Source organism: Myodes glareolus, chromosome 14 (assembly GCF_982192425.1).
Source record: "Myodes glareolus chromosome 14, mMyoGla1.1, whole genome shotgun sequence".
Lineage (NCBI taxonomy): Eukaryota > Metazoa > Chordata > Mammalia > Rodentia > Cricetidae > Myodes > Myodes glareolus.
Window position 1 is genome coordinate 57,537,479 of NC_142039.1, and position 22,843 is coordinate 57,560,321.

Consider the following 22,843-nt stretch of genomic DNA (forward strand, 5'->3'; position numbering starts at 1 on the left):
GCCCTGCCACTGAGACCCACTACTGGGCTGACCTTGACCTGGAACTGTCTCTCAGGCCAGCCTCAGACTTGTATCTTCTCGTCTCATCTCTCTGAGGAACTGGGAATTTAGGGCTATGCCGCCAAGCCTAGCTTCGCTATTTTTGAAAACTTAAATTCTGTGTGTGTGTGTGTGTGTGTGTGAGAGAGAGAGAGAGAGAGAGAGAGAGAGAGAGAGAGAGAGAGGGAGAGAGAGAGAGGGAGAGAGAGAGAGGGAGAGAGAGAGAGGGAGAGAGAGAGGGAGAGAGAGAGAGGGAGAGAGAGAGAATGAATGAATGAATATATCTCTATGTAAGTGTGGGTTCCTACAGAAGCCAAAGGTGACAGATTTCCCTGAAACTAGAATTATAGGTGGTTTGAGCAACACCAAACTGCCGTGGATGCGGGGAACCAGGCAGTGGTGGCTCACACCTTTAATCCCAGTATTTGGAAGTCGCATATCTCTAATCCCAGCACGAAGGAGGTGGAGACAGGAAGAGAGATGACTGGGTGAAGAGAGGAATATAAGGCGGGAGGAGACAGGAGTGCATTACATTCAGTTTGAGGATTCGTAGAGCCAGGATCTTGCCTATTTAAGAACTCTAGTAGCTGGCTGCTGCTGCTCTGATCTGCCAGCTTTCCTGCCCTAATATTAAGGTTGTGATACATTTTCTCTAGCTCCTCTCAAAATGAAAACACTATGCTTGGCATTTTTGCTAGTTAGTAAGATATGTACAGACATGTACAGATTGTTGCTGGCCAGTTGGGCTTTGTTAGAACCTTTGACTCTAATCTGGTGGGCACAAGGCCTGACTGAGTTTCTGCTTGTCTCAGTTTATCTACTCATGCTAGTGTGGCCTGTTTGAACTGAAGACGGCACTCTTATACTTCCCTGTTTGGTCTCCTACAATTTATGAATTATACTGGAGTAAATGGTATATTCTTTGTGATAAATAACTTACACATTGAGATGATACAACTGAACCTACCAAAATTATACTCTGACTTGGCATTAATTTTTTGTTGTGTTCACTATTATTTCCACTTATTACCTTAATGTGAGTCCAAAACTGCAAAAGTTGCTCATTTAGTTATATATAAAATAGTATTTCTCATTCTGTTTTTTTCTGATATATAAATAGCTGTGGAAATTTCTATGGTTTATTAATGAAGACCAACTTATTTAAAAGTTTCTGCTTCAGAGTTATAGACCGTATGGCATTTTAATCTGTATAGTATGTCTAATATTTGAACTATAATATAATACAAATTCATATAAACCACGTAAACAGCACAACCCACATGCTGGTACTTAGAGCATTGCCCATCGTGGACAGAAAGTGGCTTAGTTCAGGTTACAGTCCTGACGGTGATGCTACCCACACTTTGCTCGGGCTGCTGTTACAGTCCTTTGTGGGTATTGTATAAACAAGTCTTGTAACCTGGGGGTTACTGTGACTGTAGCTGACTGTACTGTGACTGTAACTGCCTGGCTGTAACCTGCCCCTTGCCTAGACTGTCATTCCCACACTGGATACTGCTCCCAGCTTGTACTCATTCCTGCTGCATAGGAGTCGGCTCCGACTCCTTCCAGCGTCCATTTGATGCTTTCACAATTGCGCTTTCAGGAACAATCCAGATGTTGGATTCCTTCGTACTTAGTTTAGGACGGCTGGTGGCAGACGGCACCATGGAGCTCTCCATTCATCAGGAGGTGAGTCGTCACTAAACGGAGAGTTCACAGTTGCCCTGGGAAACTCAGAGCAGGCACGGGCGACTTTTCATTTTGTTCCTTTGTGGTGCATGAATCGTCCCTTCCGATTCTGAACAGGCCCTGAGTACTCTGAACTGCATTTTGGACGCTGCACCCCGGGAAGAGAGAAGAAAGCTCTCTTCAGCAGAAGACACGTGCAGTCTTATGTAAGTGACCTCACACTCAGGTGGTGGTGTAAGCCCCAAATCTCTGTACTGTTCTTTATCCTCCGCATGCCCACCTATGCCATTCCTTCCTTCAGCGCGTGCCTTGTGAGCTCACCCATTATTGGGCTGGAAGGGACTGAAGACCCAGGGATAGACTGTGCCCGATTCTGTTCTTAAATGTGCAGGTTTTCTTTTTTGTTTGTTGTTTTGCCTTTGGCAATGAATCTGTGGGCCAAAATGCCTTCTCAGCTGGTTATGTAACTGTTCACGGTGTATATACTCTTTTTGATATCTGTCTGTATCCTCCTTGCAAGTATTTTATTGGTTATTTTTGAATCTCTGTTCATCAGGGATGTTGGCCTACAGTTTTCCTTGTGTGTGTCTACTTTATTTTGGTATTAGAGAGATACTGACTTTGTAGAAGGAGTCTGTATGTTCTTCTTCTGTTTCAATTGTCTTAAATAGTTAAAAAGGACTGGCTATAGATCTTTAAATATTTTTAGAATTCTGCTCTGAATCCATGTAGCTCTGGACCTTTTTTTTTCTGGAAGGCTTTTTATTGCTGTTTTATACTTCTCATAGTTATAGATCTGTTTAGATTATTGATTTTTTTCTTGGTTTAATATTGATGGTTTAGCTGAATCTAGAAAAACAGTTGTTTCTTTTAAGTTTTTTCAGCTTAACAAAGTAAATTTTTAAAATATTCCCCTACAATATTATAAATTTCTTTGCTGTCTGTTGTAATGTTTCTCTGTTCATTTCTGATTCTGTTAATCGAGTTCTCTTTTGGTAGTTGGGCCAAGGGTCTGTCAATCTTGTTCATCTTCTCCAATTACCAGCTCTTAGATTTGTTGATCATTTTTGTATTATTTTCTTTGTTTCTATTTTATTAATTTCTGCTCTGATCTTTATTATTACTGTAGACTGAGTTTAGATTTAGTTTGTTCTCCCCCCCCCCATTTTCAAGTTGATTAATTAAGTCACTTATTTGTGTTTTCTCTGATATTTTAATGTAGGCACTTAGAGATATGATGTTTCCTCATAGGACAGCTTTCAAGGTGTTCCAGAGGTTTCGATGTGTTGTGTTTTCATTTAGTTCCAGGAAGCTATTTCCTCCTTGATTTCTTGTTTCACCCATTCATTGTTTAGTAATAAGTTGACAGATCTCCATAAGTTTGTGTATTTGCTAGCATTTTTTTGCTATCAATTTAAATTTTTATTGTATTGTGTTGAGACAGGACATAGAGAGTGGTTTCAATTGTTTTGAATTTGTAAAGATTTGTTTTGAGCCAGGTGGTGGTGGTGCAGGCCTTTAATCCTAGCACTCGGGAGGCAGAGGCAGGTGGATCGCTGTGAGTTCGAGGCAGCCTGGCCTACAGAGAGAGTTCCAGGACAGCTTCTAAAGCTACAGAGAAATCCTGTCTCAAAAAATAAATAAGTAAATAAAAAAGATTTGTTTGTGTTCCAGGATGTGATCTATTTTAGGAAAGTGTCTGTGTTATGCTGAGTAGAATGTGTGTGTATTGTTTGGATAGAATATTCCACAGATAACTGAGATAACTATTAAATCCATTTGATATGTAGTGTCAATTAATTCTAAAGTTTTTTCTAGTTTTCAAATGACCCATCTATTGGGTCTCCTACTATTCATTAATTAATTCATTAATTCATTGATACTAATCCATGTCTTTACTTTCAGTAGTAGATTTTATAGTGAAATTGGGTGCCTCTGAGTTTGATGCATATATGTTTCAGATAGAAATGCCTGCTTGTTTACTGTCCTCTTGGTTAGAATAAAATGTGCCTTCTTTATCTCTTCTGATTAGTTTTAGTTTGAAGTCCGTTTTGTCAGATGTTAGGATAGCAATGCCTGCTTGCTTCCTGGGTCTATTTGATTAGAGTGCTCTTGTCCGTCTGTTTACTCTAATGTGGTGTCTATCTTTAAAACTAAGATGTGTCTATTGTAGGCAGCAGAGAAGTGGATTTTGTTTCTTGAGCTACTCAGCCAGTCTGTCTTTTGATTGGTGAATTGAAGCCACTGATATTTAAAGTTATCACAGAAAAGTGTATGATAGCTGTGCGTTATCATGTTGCTTGTGTTCTCAGTGGTATTTTATCTTTTAGTAAGGATGGCTTTGTATTTTTTTTTCCCCATGATCTTTTGCTATGCTCTTTCCTCTCTTCAACCTGAAATAATGTTTCTGGTATTTGCCTTAGGTTTGGTTTACTGGGCATGAATTTTTTAAAGCTGTTCATGTCATTTTCTTTTCCTTTTTCTTTCTCCTTCAATCACGGTAGATAGTTTTGCTGGGTGTGTGTGATTTGGGACCAGCTACCGTCATCATTTAGGACTTGGACTGCATCGCTCTTTTGGATCTCAGTCTACATCGGAAACCAGCTGTTATTCTAATGGGTTTCCTTCTCCGTGTGACTTGTGTTTCTTTCTTGCAGCTTTGAATACACTTTCTTTGTTGTGTAAACTTGGTGTTTTTCCTGGGATATGCTGTGAGGATTTTCTTCTCTGGCCTTGTCTATTTGGTGTGCTGTGTGCTGTCTTCTATCAGCATGGGGTCTTTAGGGAAGTTTAGTTTAGGGAAGTTTTCTGCTATGATCCTGTTGAAGAGCCAGTCTGTGCCATTGATTCAAATTATAGGCATAGATGAGGGAGAAGAAAGTCTGTTTTTTCATAGTGCTCCACATTTCCTGTGTGTTCCTTTTCTGTGTTAAAAACTCATTCCCTTGTTTATTTCATCTGGCTCCTCTATTTTACCTTTGAGATCCAATATTCTGTCTTCTGCTCAGGTCACTCTAGTTCACTCTAGTTGCAAGTTTCCTGTTGGGTTTTCTAGGTGGGCTCTTTTTTTTTTTTTCCAGTTCTATCTTCATTTCAGCTGGAGTCCACTTCAGTACTTCCATCTCCTGACTGAATGCTATCTCAAGTCGTGGGTTGTCTTGCTCACTTCCATCGGCCTTATATTTGTGTTTTCTTGGGCCTCACTCAGGCATCTCTCATTCTTAAGTTCTTCCTCTTGGATTTTATGGAGCTGTTTCTTTGTGTCTTTAAACTCCTGACCTGGATTTCATCTAGGCAGTTCTCCTTGCAAACATTTCTGTAGGACTGGTGGGCTCTGGAGAGAAGATGCTGGTTTGATCTTTCATGTCGCTGGTATTCCAGTGATGAGATCTGGGCATGTGCCATTTCTTTGCTAGTTCTGAGCTTATTATGGACGGGGCTGATTGGAGGAGAAGATGTGGGGGTGAGGGTGGAGGTGGCGTGTGTGGGATGAGGTCAGGTGGGCAGAGGGGACTGGGTGGTATACAGGCTGAGCTTCCTGTTCCAAGCCCAGACAGAAATGGGGTACATGCCTGAGTGGAAAAGTTACATATGACATTGGAGAGCTCTGTGGTTCGATGGATTCATAGCTAGACTACTGGCCCAAGTCTGTAGCTCTTTTGTAAGGCAGGCAGGCAGGCAAGGTCCCTAGGCTAGTGGGTTGTGGGACCCAGGCTAATTCTGGTATATGGTGGAAAAGGCACGGATAAGGAAGCCAGGGGTACTCACCAGGCCAGCACCTGAAGGAGGACATGGGACATTTGAGTGGAGAGTAGGGTGGTAGAGACAGTGCAAAGGACCCTGCATGGGTGGATGCAGGTAAGGCAGGTCCTAGTGGGAGCTCAGAGTCGGCTGCACGTTAGAGGTGGTGGGACTATGCAAGACTGGGAGTGTCGGACCCCGTAGAAACCTAGAGTTGGATGCTTTTCAAACTTGAAAAAGATGTCCAGACTAGGCCGCATCACTAACTGTGGGACCCTAGCTAGATATGGCGAGTTTCAGGAAAACTGTGGGGTGGTGAGGGCAACTTACCAGGCTAGACCTTAGAGGAGAAACATGGATGTCTGTTTATTTTTAATGTGGCTTCTATAGCTAGAACTCGGGGCCCTATGCTTGTGAAGTGTGCTCTTCACTGCCTAAGCTTTCTCCCAACCCCACAAGACATCTTTATTCTTTAAAGTGAGTGATTTTTCCAACTGTGGTGGTGTGGTGTACCTCTGACATCCCAGTCACTCAGGAGACTGAGACAGGATCATCAGGGTAAGGTTGGCTTGGGCTTAAACAGTGAAATGGTCTCAAAGCACCAAGGGCTGTGGATGCAGCTGAATGATGCACCTACTTAGCATGTACAAAGCCTTAGGCTGAGCCTCACTGCCACCCGGCCCGCTCCAGCCATACACAAAGAGTGTCAGATACTAAGGAAAATAGTGTGTTTTAGTGTTTGGTGGACACACTAGAGTGGATGGATACACCCTAGCACACTGGAGGAGAATCTGAGATTACAGTGTAACAGCAATGTAAAATGTATTCACTTACTTTCATTATGTTTCAAAATTCAGTTGAGTATTGCGTCAATTTCGTCATAGGAGAGGCACAGGACCAAATGTCTAAGCCCCATCAGGTTCAAGCTGTATGTATGATGAGTAATCCCACGGACTGCTGATTGGTGAAAGGGAACAACTAGAAGTGGCTCATGCCTGTAGAGGCTGAGGCAGGGGGATTGCTCTGAGTTCAAGGTTAGACCCCCCATTGCGGGGGGGGGGAACCTTCCTACCCCAATTCCAAAAAACTCTAAGAAACCTCAAATTTTAGAAGCAGATCATCCAGTGTACCCTCAGATCTTAGGAAGCTAAATTTACTTCATGAAAGAAGAAATGAAATCTCAAAAATATGGTAACTTCTAGTTTCTTTGAAAATGTATATCAGGGGGTTGGAGAAAAGGCTCAGTGGTTAGAGTGCTGGCTCTTCTTCCAGAGGACCTGGGTTCAGTTCCCACCACCCACATGGTGACTCACAACTGTCTGTAACTCCAATTCAATGGCACCCAACACCATCACATAGACACGCATACAGGGAACCAATACATATAAAATAAAATAAAAATAATTATTTAAAAAAATTTTAAAAGTGCATATTGGTCCTCAATATATGAACTTGAAGAAAATTCCCATTAAAAGGTATTTATATGCACATTGTGGAAATTCTGATACTGATTTCAAAAATATATATCTTGGTTTTAGTTTAGGTAAGGCTTTACCTCTTGATGTTCATCTCAGTAAAATGTAGTTTATGTAAATATTTCAGGAAAGAATTGGCAAGGACAATCTTGACCGTGGGAGGTAAGAAGTGTTTAAAAATTTAAATGCCTAGAATATTGAACACTGGAAGATGTATGAGGATTAAATTCCATTTGCAGATAAAAAAATTAAGATTTTGCTATTACTTCTGAGAGATTCTGGCCTGCTGGGAAATCATAATAACTAATGGACACCTCCTGGCCAGTTCTGTCACATTTTAACATCTCACTACATGGGCGTCAGTGAAGATTCTTTAAAGTAAAAGCCATCAGAGTCACAGGGAAATCCCTCCATGCCCATGTCCCCTCTTCCTTTGACTCGGAGGTTTTTTTCCATTCTCAAACATAATTTTTATCTGCATAAGAGTTACACGATTGTTTTATAGATTTAAAGACAGTATGTGACTGCCACCACATCAGTTCATCTGATTACACCCCTCTTTTCACCTTTATTTGATTTGAGGATTGGGCTATGGATGCAGCTTAGCTGCTAGAGTGCTTGCCTACGTGCACAAAGCTCTGGGTTTGAGCCCTAACTCCCCATCAGCCAGTGTGGTGGCATGTCTGCACTCACAGTGTCTGGGAGGTGCGGGGGCGGGGACAATCAGGAGTTCATGGTTATCCTTGACTGCATAGTGAATTTGAGTTCATCCTGAGCTACAGTAGGACCTTAAAAAAAAATAATTATTTGACATTTGAGTATGTAGTCTAACTGCAGTAGAATACTGTAACTTTAATAAGATTGTTTTTGCTATAGAACTAATTTAAGGCTATTTGATCTAACTTCATATTTAACAAATGTAAAACCTATATATATATATAAATATATATATATATGTATATATTCACATTATTAGGGATTGAGCTCAGCACCTTGTACATACTATACAAGCAACCATTCTACCACTGAACAGTATTCCCAGTGCTTAGAAATGGTATTTTAAAGATGTTCTCCATATGAAACCTATTCATATTTCCCCCTAGCCATCCTTGAGTATACTTTGGATGGTCATAATGACTCTGAATGCATTTCGTTGCACTTCACTGAGTGCCTTAGCTTTAGACTAAGTGACTTATTTTCTGTCACTTTGTACCCAGAATTTACCTATGTCTACTGTGTTTTGACTCTCTAGATTATAATCAGCAGGTTGCTCTATCCGAGGCATTGTGTAGAATGACCGTCGGAACACTGAGGAATGAGCTTGCTCTTCAGTGGTTTGATGATGCAGTCCTGGCTGAAGCTTTCAAAGAAATTAAGAACCGGGAATTTGAGACGGTGAGAATTCTGGTCATAAGAGTCTCTGTATGTAGTGAGGATCCTTTCATAATTTTTCTGAGTTTTATGCTTAGGGGAAGATTTAATTTTCCTAAGGATGAAAAGAAATTCATTGTGTGCATTTATGTGTGAAGGAGAATGTGTGTGAGGGCAAGCGCTGTTGGAAGCCAGAAGATGGTGCTGAACCACCGATATCTAAAGTTACAGGCAGTTGTGAGCCACCTGCTGGACGCACTGGGACCACAATAGCATGATCTGCAAAAGCAATACAAGTTCTTAACCACAGAGTCACCTTCCCAGTCCCTCACTGTTTAAAGTATGGCCAGATTGCAATCCTTAACTTTCTGTTCCCCCATATCAGAGAAACAATTTGAAGGTGGCATAAACAAATACTTGGGGACCACATGAGAAGATGCACTTCCTTAGAGGAAACAGGTCAAGGAAACAAAGAAACAAACTCTATTTGATGAGTCCAGGAAAGGAAAACATTTAGGAGCAGGTGGAGATCTTAAATGGCCCTTGCAGAGTAGGGATACAATTGGAGAAGAAAGAGCAAAGAATTGGAGCCTTGAATAGAGAGGCTCTGACCGCGGCAGGTGGCTGGCACTGGCGTTTGTGGTAAGGATCATAGAGTGGTTATGCTGGGTGCCATCCAGCCGCTGCAGTTTGGAGGCACAGAGATTTGTGCGGGGTTGGTGTGTGTTTGTTTGTCTTGTGAAGTCTTAGCTTACTGTGATTGTTCCTAAAGGAACACAACATAGCTTTTAACTTTGTTGTGTATCTGTCTTCTACAATTGCTAAAGTATTTTCTTTATTCTTTGCAAAATATCTTTAAATTAGGGTTAGAGTCTCAGCAAAACGTAAAATTCATCTCAAGTGTTCATTTTAATGAAGTCTTCTAATCAAAACCCTTGTGCAATCAGGATTATTCCATGATTCACATTGTATTATATTTGAACCTTTGTATTGTGTATCTTAGAGTCTAAGACTGGCAATATGCACAGAAGATATTTAGCCAGATGCAGTATGTTCTAAATGTAAAAGTCAGGATTCCAGTCTCTTTTGGCCAACTTGAGTTTTAATTCTACCTCAAATTAGAGTTCCATCTGCCTGACTTAGGTGATATTTGCATAGATATAGACAAGGTCATGGACTAGCGATGTCTTAGAATTTCATCTGCGAAGTGGGAAGAAATTTCACCTTAAAATTAGGAGTTTCTTAGCGTAACTATTGCGATGAAACGCTGTGACCAAAAGCAAAGCAACTTGGACAAGAAAGAAAGGGTTTATTTGTCTTACATGTTCTGAATCACAGCCCATTGAGGGGAGCCAAGGCAGGAACACAAACTAGACAGGAATCTGGAGGCAGAAGCTGATGCAGAGGCCATGAGAAGATGCTGCTTACTGGCTTGCTCCTCAAGGCTTGCTCAGTTAACCTTTTTTTAGCATCTAGTACCACTAGCCCAGGGGGTGGCACCACCCAAAGTGGCCTGGGTCCTTCCACATCAATCACTTAATAAGAAAATACCCTGCAGATTTGCCTCTAATATGTTTGGCAGACATGTGGGAAGATAAATATAGGATTTCTTTAAAGGAAACTTAGCCAGGAGACAACCTGAAATTTTGATGGGACTTATGGAAGCAATTTCTCAACAGATTGGTCCCTTGTTTAAGACGACTTCAGCTTGTATCAACATAATATAAAACTAGACAGTGCAAGCAGAATTCACCGAGAAATTGAGAGTGCCTGGGATGATGTGAGCAACCAGATGCTCCCTTATCTGCCTCTGAAGACGATGAAAATAAAGTAATTAACCTTGTTTTTAAAATCGTCTCTCCAACTACCTCCCAGCCCATCGGCTTCTCTTTGGAATGGATTTTAGAGGAAAGCCTTATGCTGCTCATGTCTATTTAGGGCCAAATATAGCTCTGAAGGGTGAGAAACAGTCCACTACAACAGCCAGTCTCTGGAAACAAAAATGAGAATAAATCCGGACCCGTGTCTCGTTGTCCTTAGAATATCAGGGCAATGTATTCAGTGATTGTTGCTTAGGAGAATCCTAGAGGTAGTTCTTGTTCTTAGAGTATATGGCATAGATGACCTACAAAGGAGAGGCATGGGAAATATGAACACATGAATTCACCTAAAGTTAATAGTTTATATGGCTTATGCTAGGCAGGTATTAGGAAAGCGTGTGCTAGATCGGTTAGTCAAATCCTGAACTCTAACTCAACAGGGAGATCTATTTTTCTTGCTCATTTTTTTGCTCAAATGAATCTATCATGTACTTGACTTTTGAGCCCTGGGTATTCTTCATCTGAGTAGGCAATGCTGGGGGTGCAAGGAAGCGCACCTACAGCCGTCTCCTTGCGGACAAAGCCTTGCTAACATAAGAGAAGATTTAGGGTTGTGAAGATTTAGGGTTGCTTAGGAAAGTAGTGAAGATAGTGTGCTTTTGAATTAAAGACTTGTATTGCTTACTTTAGGACTGTCGCCAGTTTCTCAATTTCCTGAATAACCGACTTGGTGATGAGAGAAGGTAACATGTATCTTGAAATTATCTTATTGACTAGCTGCAATCTGATACAGTTTTTTTTTAAAAAAATAATGTCTGGGATCTTTTTAATTTTAAGAGAATATAGCATTTTACTGATAGAACTAAGTGCTTAATTGGTTAGAAATTTAGGAAGAGCTTGGTGTAGTGGTTCACATTATAATCCTAGCACACAAGAGGCTAAAGTGAGTGGGGTTTTCTTGTTAGCTTTTTTTCAATTCATTTATTTTATGTGCATGAGTGTTTAACCTCTGTGTATGTTTAGGAGGTGTGTGCCTGGAGGGCATCAACTCTCCTGGAGTTGGAATTATAGACAGTTGTGAGCCACAGTGTGGGTGTTGGGAACTGAACCCAGGTCCCCTGTAAGAGCGGCAAGTGCTCTCAATCATTGAGCCATCTCTCCAATCCTAAGAGTTCCTGAATTTCTTGAAGAATAATTTTGAAAAGACTAAAGGTGTTTGAGGATAGGCATATCACTGGCAGGGTTTCTCAGTGTAGCTTTGGAGCCTGTCCTGGAACTAGCTCTTGTAGATCAGGCAGGTCTCGAACTCACAGAGATCTGCCTGCCTCTGCCTCCCGAGTGCTGGGACTAAAGGTGTGCGCGTGTTATAGACTCCTGCTGGAGAGGTGAAATCTCCCTAGAGTGGATCTCTGCTTGCAGAGTTGCAGCCCTCTTGTGTCCTGTGTAGACGATACTTCACAGTTGTGAAAACTTAGTATAAGACATCTGCAGGTCGTTTTGAGTTTTAATTGTAAGATGTTTTGCAGGGTCTATTCATTCCCGTGCTTGGCGGCTTTTGCTGATGAGCAGGAGGTAGGTCTGTCTGTCTGTCTGTCTGTCTACCTGTCTACCTCTTCTCTTTCTCTAAAGAGTCTTAAGGGTAGTGTGAATAAAACACTATTAAGTGTTCATGGTTAGGACAGACCTGTTGCCAGTACTTTAAAGGGCAATTTACGTGTGTGTGTATGCTCAACATACATATGCATGTATGTTCATGTGTACATGTGAATACATGTAGAGGCCAGAATAACTCTGGGTGTCATTCCTCAGGTCCTGGGCATATAGGGGCTTTTAAAAGAGGATGCTAGTTTCTCTTAGTGGTCTTACCTTCACACTGATCTGACCATGTCATAACCAGGATGCATTTTTCAGAAAGCTTAAGGGGTTTGCGTTTACACCAGGAGGGAGGATTTCAGAGCTTGGTGTCTGGGAGTATCAGTCCCTTGTTTCATTTTAGTGGATGATACTTGAGGCTTAACACCTAAGGTTGTCATCTGGCTTCTACACACTTGCATACCTACACACATGCATATCTACACCACCCCCACCCACATAAACACATATGCACACAAAGGGAAAAGTCCAATGGCCATGGTGATGGCTCATTGGATAAAGGAACTTGTGTCAAGCCCAAGACCCAAGTTCAGTCCTTGAATTATGCATGGTCGGAGCAAACTGGCTCCTGCAAGCTGTCCTCTGACCTCCACATACATGCCACAGCATGGATTCATGCACAAGCAAACATACAATACGATGGGGAAGAAACTTAAACTACCCCACACCTGTCTTCATGCAAGGCACAGGTAAAACACAAGTATACGTAGGCTAGTGTGTAAAATTCCCTTCAGGAGGCGAGTGTCAGTTTGTTTGCTGTATGAACAAGTCCGCTCCCCAAGGTAACTCATTGTGGGCATGCTAACATTCCAAAAGCAGAACCACTCTGGTCTAGGTATTTCAGAGGAGCGGTGCTCGCCCTGCACTCCCTGGCATTTGTCTAGAAAGCATCTGGGGGAGGATTAGAGACATTGCTAGTGGAGCCTTTGGACAGAAGCCTGTGGGGAGTCGGGCAGAGAAAACATCTACTCTTTCTAGAACACCACATTGCTTGAATCCTCGATCTTTATTCTATGTATTTATTTTATAATGATAAAACAAAAGTAGTTTGAGCTCGAGTGTCAGCTGGTCTCTGATGGTCAGCTGGCCACTAATTTGTCAGTGGTTTGCTCATAGTATCTTTTTTGCTAGAAGTTTCCATCTCTCTTCAATGTGGTTTACTACCGTTTTAACACAAAACAGGTTCCCCCTACCTCCATGAATTCACCAAGAAAAACAATAATGTGGGTAGAGCCATGTGACACACTTAAGTATCTATGAAATATTGAGGACAATAGATCTTCCCAGGAATGGAGTGTGAGACAGACCCACTTTCTGATTCGCAGAGGGTTCTGTTAATAGGAACTGCGGTGGTTCTGCTCCAGGATGTTCGTAATTTAGATTGCACCCGTTGACGTGAGATTCCTGTGTAACTTCTGCTGAAATATCCCCCACAGTTGAGAAAACCAGCAGATGAAAAACTAGAGGAATTTTGGATTGATTTCAATCAAGGAAGCCGGAGCGTGACTTTTTACATAGATAACGGAGAGGTAAGGGACTCATTCATTCCCCAGGAGCCCTAAGCGGTGAGGAATTCTTTGTATAAACACTACTGTGCAGTCACGACGTTTACTCTGTCTTTTTCTCAAGAGTGCTTTGTGGGAGCCAGTGCACCTTCCGAAGGAAGCAGTGTTCAGGTTCAACATAACGGGTAAGATGATGCTGTAAACGTCTTCCCCCAGAACTTTCAGCGCCGCTTCTGTTGATGTTACAGCATTTAGTTAATCCTAGAGCGGATTTTGATCACATTCTTATTTGGCGTCTTCTTTTCTAGTTCTTTATTTTTTAAAGATTTCTTTGTTTATTTATATGCTCGTGTCTGTCTGTATCCAGGAACACGTGCATGTGTACCAGTGCCCACAGAGGCCAGACGAGGGGGTCAGATCTTCTGGAGATGGAGTTAGAGGTTAGAGGTGTTTGTAAGTCACCTGATGTGGGTACCAGGGACTGAACTTGGGTCCTTTGAAAGAGTAGAGTAAGCTTTTCACCTCTGAGCCATCTTTCCAGGCTCAGAAGAGAGGCTTCCTTATGTGGGAACTGAACCCAGCCCGGGGAGATCAGAGTGCCAAATCCTATGCACCAGACCATCAGGGAGTGCTTAAAATTTTCTACTAACCTTATTAAATCAGAGAGTGGATTAGTCTCAATTTGCAATTTAACTGACTATTTGAAAGATATTAGCATGTAATTAATATAAAAATGATTGTGTTATTGTATTTCGGTTTTTTCCCTATTGTATGTCCTTATCTGTGTTAAATCTTTACAGTCTGATATAGGTGCTATACTAGCAGGTCATGGTGGTTTGTATGAGCTAATGGTTTCAAGTGGGCTGCCATCTTGATAGCCCAGGTGGAGGCTGGTCAATCTTTCCTTTCTTTTGACTCTGGTAGGCAGGAACTCTTGGGTTTGCCTACTCTTTCATGAGCTTCCTGTTCTTTTGTGACCTTCCTACTCTTTTATGACCTTTTGTGACCTTTCTGTTCTCTAATTCTACCTAGTTTGGACTTGTCATTTTTTTTTCCTGAAGACTGAATTTTAGGTTTAAGTTATTTTCAGTTTTGAAATTGACTGCTTATTTTCTGGTTGGATCGTGGAAGGGGCTGTTGTCTGAGACCCGGACATACGAGTGGGTGCTTCCATTTCTTCTCTTTAAGAGGTGTCTACTGAAATGGATATTGGCATATTGGAAACTGAATTTTAAGATTATGTGGGATTTCAGAGAGAGAGAGAGAGAGGAGAGAATTTTGATTAGTATTTTTTAAACTAAAATACCTGTTGTATAACAAAAATTCTCTCATAAAAACATTGAATAGTGTTACTCAAAATGACATTTATTTCTTTACTAATAAAACAAGATCAAATAATCAGCCCCTAAGTCACATGTTTTGTGTATATGTAGATAAACATTTTGAAGTCATTTCTACTTAATATGACTTCATCTTCTCACTGCAGAAAATTCTGGACAGTTGACAATAGCTTTTATCATACTGATGCACCTGAAATAACACATCTTTTTGTTGTTGTTGTTAGAAAATGATAGGATGAAGATGCTCATCGTTTTCCTGAAGGAGCCAATTATTATCAGCAAGAAAGAAGCAAAGACAATTGAAATCCACTTTGACAGGCAACTTGACATATCACAAGCTTCACTTCGAGCTTTGGGAGGAGACAAACAGGTGGCAGCTCTCTCTCTCTCTCTCTCTCTCTCTCTCTCTCTCTCTCTCTCTTATTCACTGTGTTTGATTTTTTGAAAAAGAGTTTTTCTATGTTTCCCTAGCTACCCTGGAACTCACCACATAGATCAGGCTGGCCTTGAACTCATGGAGATCTACTTGCCTCTCTGCCTCCCAAGTGCCTGGGGTTAAAGGCTACCATAAAGGTTATGTGCTACCATACCCAACCTCGTTCCCTTTGATTATTTGCAAATGTGTTTTCACATCTCTTCAGTCTCCATGTTGGGCTTAGGTGTATTCTTTGGCCAAGAAGAAGACTTGAGAGTTCTGGGTTCTAATCCCAACTCTTCTTCTTGTGACACTGCCTTAAATATGTAGGACACAAGAGTTCTTCCTGCCTTCAAATGCATGGTTGCATCTCCCGTGGACAGTGTGCAGCTTGTCTGAGGCGTTCTCATGTCCTGAGGAGACCTGCCAGGCTGCTTGACCCTTCCTCCTGGCCCTGGGGGAATTCAACAGGGGGTTCCCCCACTCTGTACTGGTCTTTTCTGATAGAAATGCCTGCACCTGCGCTGGGATTCTGTGGTCTCCATATTGACCCCACTTCTTACGCACACATAAGGGTGTTTTTTTCATCTCGGAAGTGGGCAGGGCAAAGAAACTTGTGACCAAAGGACACACAGTAATAGACAGAAAGGGACTGAATGGGAAGGCCAGAGGACAGGAAAACAAAATGTGGGCTTCCTTTTGCTTCGAGTTACCTATTAGAGCATCTTATTATAGCGGTAAAATACTCTGCAGATATAGTTTCCAAAGCTCTCCAGAATGGCAGTGAGGTGGGAGATAGTACCCAATTGGGAAAAAGCCTCCTCTGTGTTGTTACATCACAAGTTAGCCTGGTGTTCTAAGTTTGCCTTTGCTTGAGAGGACCATCAAAACCACACACATTTCCCCATTCCCAGTGTGAATAAGATGGTTTTGCTGTAGAGAACTGGAGTCTGCATGGGACAGAGTCGCAGTTCCTGGAGTAGGCAGTCCCGGTGAGGAAATGGAGGCTGGGAGGACCATGTGGGTCCTCACTGCAGACTCTCACTGAGAGACAGCCATATTTCTGAGGGAAGCATGGATTAAGTCACCCCAGAACTTAGGACAACTTGAGCCAGAAGAACAGAGGGAGGTCTTCCAGCCTAGGTGGCAGCGGTCTTGAAGCTCTGCCTATGTGCCCAGCCCTGGCTCCTAAAGGTCACGCTCTCAGAACTGCACCAAGGAGAGGGTTTCTGACATCCAATATTTGAAGAGTGCATTCAAGCCGTGGCAGATGACTGATGTGTTACGACCATGAGCGTGACTAAGAACAGAGCAACAGAGAGACAGAGCTAGTCCTAGAAGGCGGTGGTTGAGGGAGGGATGAGTGGGTGTGGTGGACAGTAAGCCAGAAAGAGCAATGTACAAAAGAAGATGGTGGATACTTGGCTCCTTAATTTATCAACAGGCTGGGGGCTGAGCTTTAAAACCTTTTTTTTTTTTTTCTAAGATTACTGCTTTGAAAAGTTATGTGGCCTTGGCTTTCATTTCAGATTCCTGTTTTGATACAAGTCTCCCCTGGCCTTGAAAAAGAAGATGGTGAGATTCCTAGTGGCCCCGAACAGGAAGCAGGTATGCTGAGAGAATTCTGACTCTTTCCCTGAGGAAGCGTGAGGCTGCCTTGGAAGAGGTCCTCACACTCCGAGGTCACGTGGCAGCGTTACCTGAAGAGCCGGGCACAGCCTAGAAGCTCCTACTCCATCTGCCAAAGTCCTCCTTGGCGACCCAGCTGGAAATGACCAATAAGAAAGGATGTTGGGGGTGGTGGGAGGTGGGACCCTGCAGGGCCCTGCCTACTGGCCCAAAGCCTCTTCTCTTGAATTTCCATTTCAAGGGCTTTAGCTTTGGATTTGCGATTTGAGGCACAACTTCACTACCAGCTCTTACCACAAGGTGGCAATATACCAGAGCCACGCTTGCCTGACAAGGGCAGAGTGGCAGCTTGGCCCATGGAAGGTTATCGTTTAAATGCTCTTTTTCTTATTGAATATAGAGCACGCAGAAGACTCCACCACCCTGCCAGGGTTCGTGGATGATGAAGATGACCATTGCATAATAACTCGCAGGTTAAATGCTCAGTCAGAGCTTGCTGTGAGTAAAGGGAACTGGGAAAAGGTTGGGAATTTGTGGCCCCCAGGGTAGAGAAGCCCTTCCTTTCTTGTATGAGAGCCCATTTTCTCTTCAGTAGCTGCCTGCCCTTCATCTGTCTGTCTCCCTTGTCATATTGCTTTCATCCCTCGAGCTGATGTAGTCTCCCTGTTCACTGACCACGGCTGTTTCCTGAAAGGCCTCTCTGCCTTGTCCCCTCATTTGGGATCTGGAGGAAAATGTCCGCAAATTAATGGAGGGAAGGAGCCTCGTGCCGAGGGTCAGATGTGGTTTCCCTCTCTCGCTGGGGGCTTTTGGACATGTCGATTCATGCTGGTCTTCCTGGGGCGTGGTATCCATCAATCAAGGTGTCCTAGTGAGGGTTTCTATTGCTGTGATGAAACACCATGACCAAAGCAACTTGGGAAAAGGCATTTTATTTGGCTTGCACTTCCATAGCACTGTTTGTCATCAAAGGAAGTCAGGGCAGGAACTCAAACAGGGCAGGAACCTGGAAGCAGGAGCTGATGCAGAGGCCATGGAGGGGTGCTGCTTACTGGCTTGCGCCTCATAGCTTGCTCAGCCTGCTTTCTTATAGAACTCAGGACCCCCAGCCCAGGGACGGCACCACCTACAATGGGCTGGGTCCTCCCTGATCAATCACTAATTAAGAAAATGCCCCACAGGTTTGCCTGTAGCCTGATCTTATGGAGGCATTACCTCAGTTGAGGGTCCCTCCCTCTCAGCTGACCCTAGCTTATGCCAAGTTGACATAAAAGTAGCCGGCGCAGAAGGTGACATCTAGCTCTTAGGTCCGGCCTTCTTAGGATTTAAAGATGGGCATTAAGTTATAGATTGGCTGGGGCAAGAAGGGTTGGTGTGTCGTTTCCCAGTAGGCCGATTGGGTAATGATGATGCTGGCAGAAAGGATTTGGGGTGTTTTCTCTGTAGGGAAATAATAAATGTCTGCGGCCATACACGCATTTGACTTGACTTGTCAAACTTTTCACAATGAAGACAAGGAGGAAATTTTTACATGGTACATCGTATGTGTCCAGTTTCGTGTGCGAATTTAAAAATTAAACAGTATTACAGAGCACCCTTGTGGCTTATTTAAGCATTTATTCCTTGTTTCCTCATGTGAACACATAGTACGGAGGTGTGACTGAGAATGATGCCAGGATTTTTATGTTTAACAGCCAGAGATTAGAGAGATTATTAGTCTTTCAAATTGTCACTTTTATTTTGTTTTGTTTTTTATTTTGTCTCTCAAGTCAGGGTTTCTCTGTAGCTTTGGAGCCTGTCCTGGAACTCACTCTGTAGACCAGCTGGCCTCGAACTCAGTCTGCCTCTGCCTCCCGAGTGCTAGAATTAAAGGCATGTGCCACCACCGCCTTGCAAATTGTCACCTCTTAAAGTCGCCATTTAGGTGTCTTGGGAAGGTGAACCCTTGCCCCTAGTGTGAAGCTCCTGGAGACACCCCTGTAGTCCTTCCTCCAGACCTGTGACATACTGTGGTCATCTTTGATAGAGGCAAGTCCTTGCTTGTTCTTTGGAAGTGACCATTTAGGAACACCAGAGCCACTGGCAGCCAAGTTGTGCTCAGCTGTACTTCAGAGGTGGAGTGGGTCCCAAAGGCTGAAGACTGAGCTTCCCTGACACCATAGTAACTTCTTTTTTCTTGCCGCAGACACACACAGAAGACCATTCACCTGAAAAACTCAAACCACAGGACCCCAACCAAGGTACCAGGGAGTCTTCTCCACTGTCACTGAGTGATCTATTTGAAGGTTTGCCCAAGATGCTTAAAGACATTTTATTTTTAACCTTTGGTCCTTAGAAATTACTTCAAAACACGAGTATCCTTCACATGTGCTAGAGTCACCAGTTCAAACTCCGGCTTTTCAATTAGATGATGCGAAGTAAGTGACTATCATTTTTAACACATTTATTTTGTTTTTGTATTGTCATAGCAACCATCCGCATTGATGCTTCCGAGCCTGTCTGTATCTGTAGTAAATGACATGCATATGGAGACGTTATGATGCATCCATACATGTGTCAGCTCATGTTTATGGGAGAAAGAATGAGTTTCTTCCATACAAGTACCATTTGTGTAATGATCAATGAATAGTTCTTGGCATATTCACCTTAAACATTCATCATCTCTGTAGTGAGAGCAGTCAGAAGCCTCTTGTTATTTTGAAATGAAAGAAGTATTACTAACTGTAGCTATCCCTATGTGATGCCAACACCAGGACCATTCCTCACGTCTAGATGTAATTATGGACCAATTGCACCCCATGACACCCTCTCACCTAGATCCTGGTGACCACCATTTTATGTCCCCCTCTATAGGTTGGACTGTGCAGATCCCACATGACAGTGATGTCATGCAGTTCTTGTCTTTGTCCAGCTGGTTTATTTCACGTAGCAGAATGTCCTTCAGTGTTACCACGGTTAAGAATTTCAGGATTTTATTCTTGGTGACTGATACGTATTCCAGCATATATATGTGCCATATTTTCCTTATCTGTTCATATCTTGGTGAACATTTAGGCTGATTCTCCATTTTGGCTCTTGTACAACTACAGACCACACAGATGATTGCTCATGTGAGTACTACATGCCGGCAGTTTAGAGTTTTCCCTTTCCCCTAACCAGTGCCATCTAAACTCCACGTGATGATTTTTGTAGAACAATCTGGATTGTGTTGGCAAACTCTCTTGTCCTTCAGGCCCCTGCAGGCGTACCTTCAGAGTTGCCTTGAGCAATGTGCTTTCTGCTGAATTTTAGATTAGACACAAGGTCAGTGTACAAAACTCAGGCTTCTGATTGAAACACAAAGCAGAACCATGTGTAACAGCATATGATATACTTAGGTATTAATTTGCAGGGTGCTATTAGGTCACAGCCATAAAAGGACTATTCCAGAGCACAGTGAAAGATCGAAGTGGGTAAAGAGATACTGTGCTCAACAGAAGGACACTTTATTAGCAAGATGTCAATTCTGCTCAAATTGGTCTAAGTATTTAATATAACCTCCAGTTTTAATAGCATCCACTTTAAAAAGAAATTAGTGAGCCATTTCTCTATTCCTTGTGGAAACTTAAAAATCTTGGGGCAATGAAACATGTTTTCACAAAGGAGAAAAGTGACAGGGCTTCCACACTGTCTGCTCTTCAGACCTACTAGAAGCTTCCTTAACCAATAGTGAAAGGATGGTGTGGCCATAAAGATATGGAAATAAGATAGCAGGGGGCCAATGAAAGATTTGCGGGTACATGAATTGTTGGCATATGATGAAAATGCAGAGGTTGTTCAGTGGAGAAAGACAGAGTTGTCTATAAAAGAGGTGAAAACAACAATATATTTATGCAAGAAAATAAATGACCTCCCAATCTTTTCACTGTGGAAAAATTAAAATGTGAGTCATAGCCTTATATATAAAACATACTTGGCCTGGGCAGTGGTGTACATTGTTAGTCCCAACACTCGAGATGTAGAGCAAGGTGGATTTCTGTGAGTCTGAGGCCAGTCTGGCCTATGGAGCAAGTTCCAGGACAGGCACCAAAAACTACACAAAGAATCCCTGTTTCAAAAAAACCAAAAATCAAACCAACATACAAACAAAAACCCCAAACAACAACAAGAAAAACAAAACAAACAAAAACATACTGGGAACAAATATGTGACTTTTTCATGGGACAGCCTTGAAGATACCAAACCAAAAATAGCCTGTAAAAACTGAACTTGTTGTAGAATATTATTTTAAGGTGTGTTACTTTTGTTTATGCTGTGGAATGGAACATTTGTTTAATGATGTAAAAATGTGTTATTTTTGTTTATGTGGCATTTGTTGAACTCTGTGAAGCTGTGATTCTTTGCCTGTCTAAAACACCCGATGGTCCTAATAAAGATCCGAATGGCCAATAGTGAGGCAGGAACAAGGACAGGCGGGGTTGGCAGGCAGAGAGGATAAATAGGAGAAATCTGGAAGAAGAGAAGGAACAATGTAGAAAGAGGAGGAGGATGCCAGGGCCAGTTACCCAGTCCGTCACGGAGTAAGAGTAAAGATATATAGCGGTAGGAAAAATAAAAAGCCCAGAGGCAAAAGGTAGTCAGGATAATTTAAGTTAAGAAAAGCTGGCTAGCAACAAGTAAAGCTAAGGTCAGGCATTTATAAGTAAGAGAAAGTCTCCATGTGTGTAATTTATTTGGGAGCTGAGTGGTGGGCCCCCAAAGACCAAAAAGAAAAAGAAAAAAAGGGAAAGAGTAAAAAACAACATGAACCGATAAACTAGACTTCACAAGATGAAGCAAGCCCACGCCATCATTGAAAGACATTGTTAGAAAAGACCAGCCATAGCCTTGTTGAAAATATGCGTAAACATTTGCATCTGGCCTTGTAGTTAAAATTTTCAGGGGTAAAGACCCAAACCAATGAAAACACATTGGCAAAAGATTTAAACAAGTTATGTCCCGAAGGAAAACACGGAGGTGGCAGGTGGTCACGAGAACAACTCAGTGCCGCTGGTTACGAGGGGAACGTGCGTCAGAGGACGGCGAGATACCTTGCCCATCGTCAGGATGGCTAATCTTAGACCTGCTGTCTATATTCATGACAGTGTGCAGAGGGCAGGACTCTCGAGCCTGCTGGGAGTTTTAACGTGTTGAACATATACCTACCCTCTGGGCCGTTTGTTCAGTCTTGTGTATTTGCCAGGATGTCTATCAGCATACGTCCACAAAGACAATGTGTCATGGCAGTTTTGTTTAGGACAACCATCAAATAGAAACCATTCAGATGCTCAACAATGGGTGACTAGATGAACATATTTTGGTTAAAGATAAGTATCCCCCATCTATATACCTGGGACAAGAAGTTTTGGGGGGCTTAGACTTTGGAATGTTTGTGTGTATGCAGTGACATATCTTGGGAGTGAGACTAAAATTCCTTTGTCCTTTCCATGCCGGATGCCACGGGGCGATGTTGGTTTTGTACGGTGTTTGAGTGACCTGCAGGTCGCTGACCCATCGCACAAGGGCAACCATGGAGGTTTCCGCAGGTGTCACCTTATTTGAACTCGGGATGTTTTGGATGTTGGCATTTGGAGTTTTCTGATTTGGAACAGTCAACTTGCATGTCAATGTCAGATTTCGCAATCCCTTTGGCTATAAACCTAAAAGTGAGACTGGAAACTCATGGTGTAGCTCTGTCTTTATTTCTGCTGCGTTGTGTTATTTCCAAAGACACTGCCACCAGCAGCCCACACAAGTCCCAGTCACCCCTCGACAATTTATGTTAATAGCCTGGATATCTGATGAGAGGTTAACTTACTGTTACGCATAGACAAGAAACTTATGGAATTTAATAAATTTAAAAAAAAAACGTGATTGAGAAACAGGCAACATCTCTCCACAGAAGACACATGAGTGACCAACTCATGCATTACCAAAACTCCAAAGCTAGATTTGGTTTAAAGCACCAAAGCAGGTCTGGCGTGGAGCCAGCCTTGGGAGATCCCATTTTTGAGTGGCACCTGTGCTGGCAGGCCACTTGCAAATCCTGCCCCGCCCCTCTGCTCTATGTCTGAGGGATGAAGGACCCCACAAAGGTTCCTATTCTGTGGAATAGCAGTATCCTCTTCCAGAGAATCTATGGAAA

The 22,843-nt window shown here is 42.5% G+C and overlaps 1 protein-coding gene across 1 annotated transcript in view; it reads left to right on the forward strand.

The window, feature by feature from the left end:
- Positions 1–22,843, forward strand: part of Sycp2l (synaptonemal complex protein 2 like) — a 58,473-nt gene that overhangs the window by 7,028 nt on the left and 28,602 nt on the right. The window contains exons 5-17 of the mRNA XM_085698889.2: positions 1,646–1,731; positions 1,849–1,937; positions 7,075–7,109; positions 8,200–8,342; positions 10,829–10,881; positions 11,665–11,710; positions 13,228–13,320; positions 13,421–13,481; positions 14,861–15,006; positions 16,581–16,659; positions 17,081–17,178; positions 18,866–18,920; positions 19,016–19,097. Coding sequence (XP_085555015.2) covers positions 1,646–1,731; positions 1,849–1,937; positions 7,075–7,109; positions 8,200–8,342; positions 10,829–10,881; positions 11,665–11,710; positions 13,228–13,320; positions 13,421–13,481; positions 14,861–15,006; positions 16,581–16,659; positions 17,081–17,178; positions 18,866–18,920; positions 19,016–19,097 — 1,066 coding nt within the window. The remainder of the gene's footprint in view (positions 1–1,645; positions 1,732–1,848; positions 1,938–7,074; positions 7,110–8,199; positions 8,343–10,828; positions 10,882–11,664; positions 11,711–13,227; positions 13,321–13,420; positions 13,482–14,860; positions 15,007–16,580; positions 16,660–17,080; positions 17,179–18,865; positions 18,921–19,015; positions 19,098–22,843) is intronic.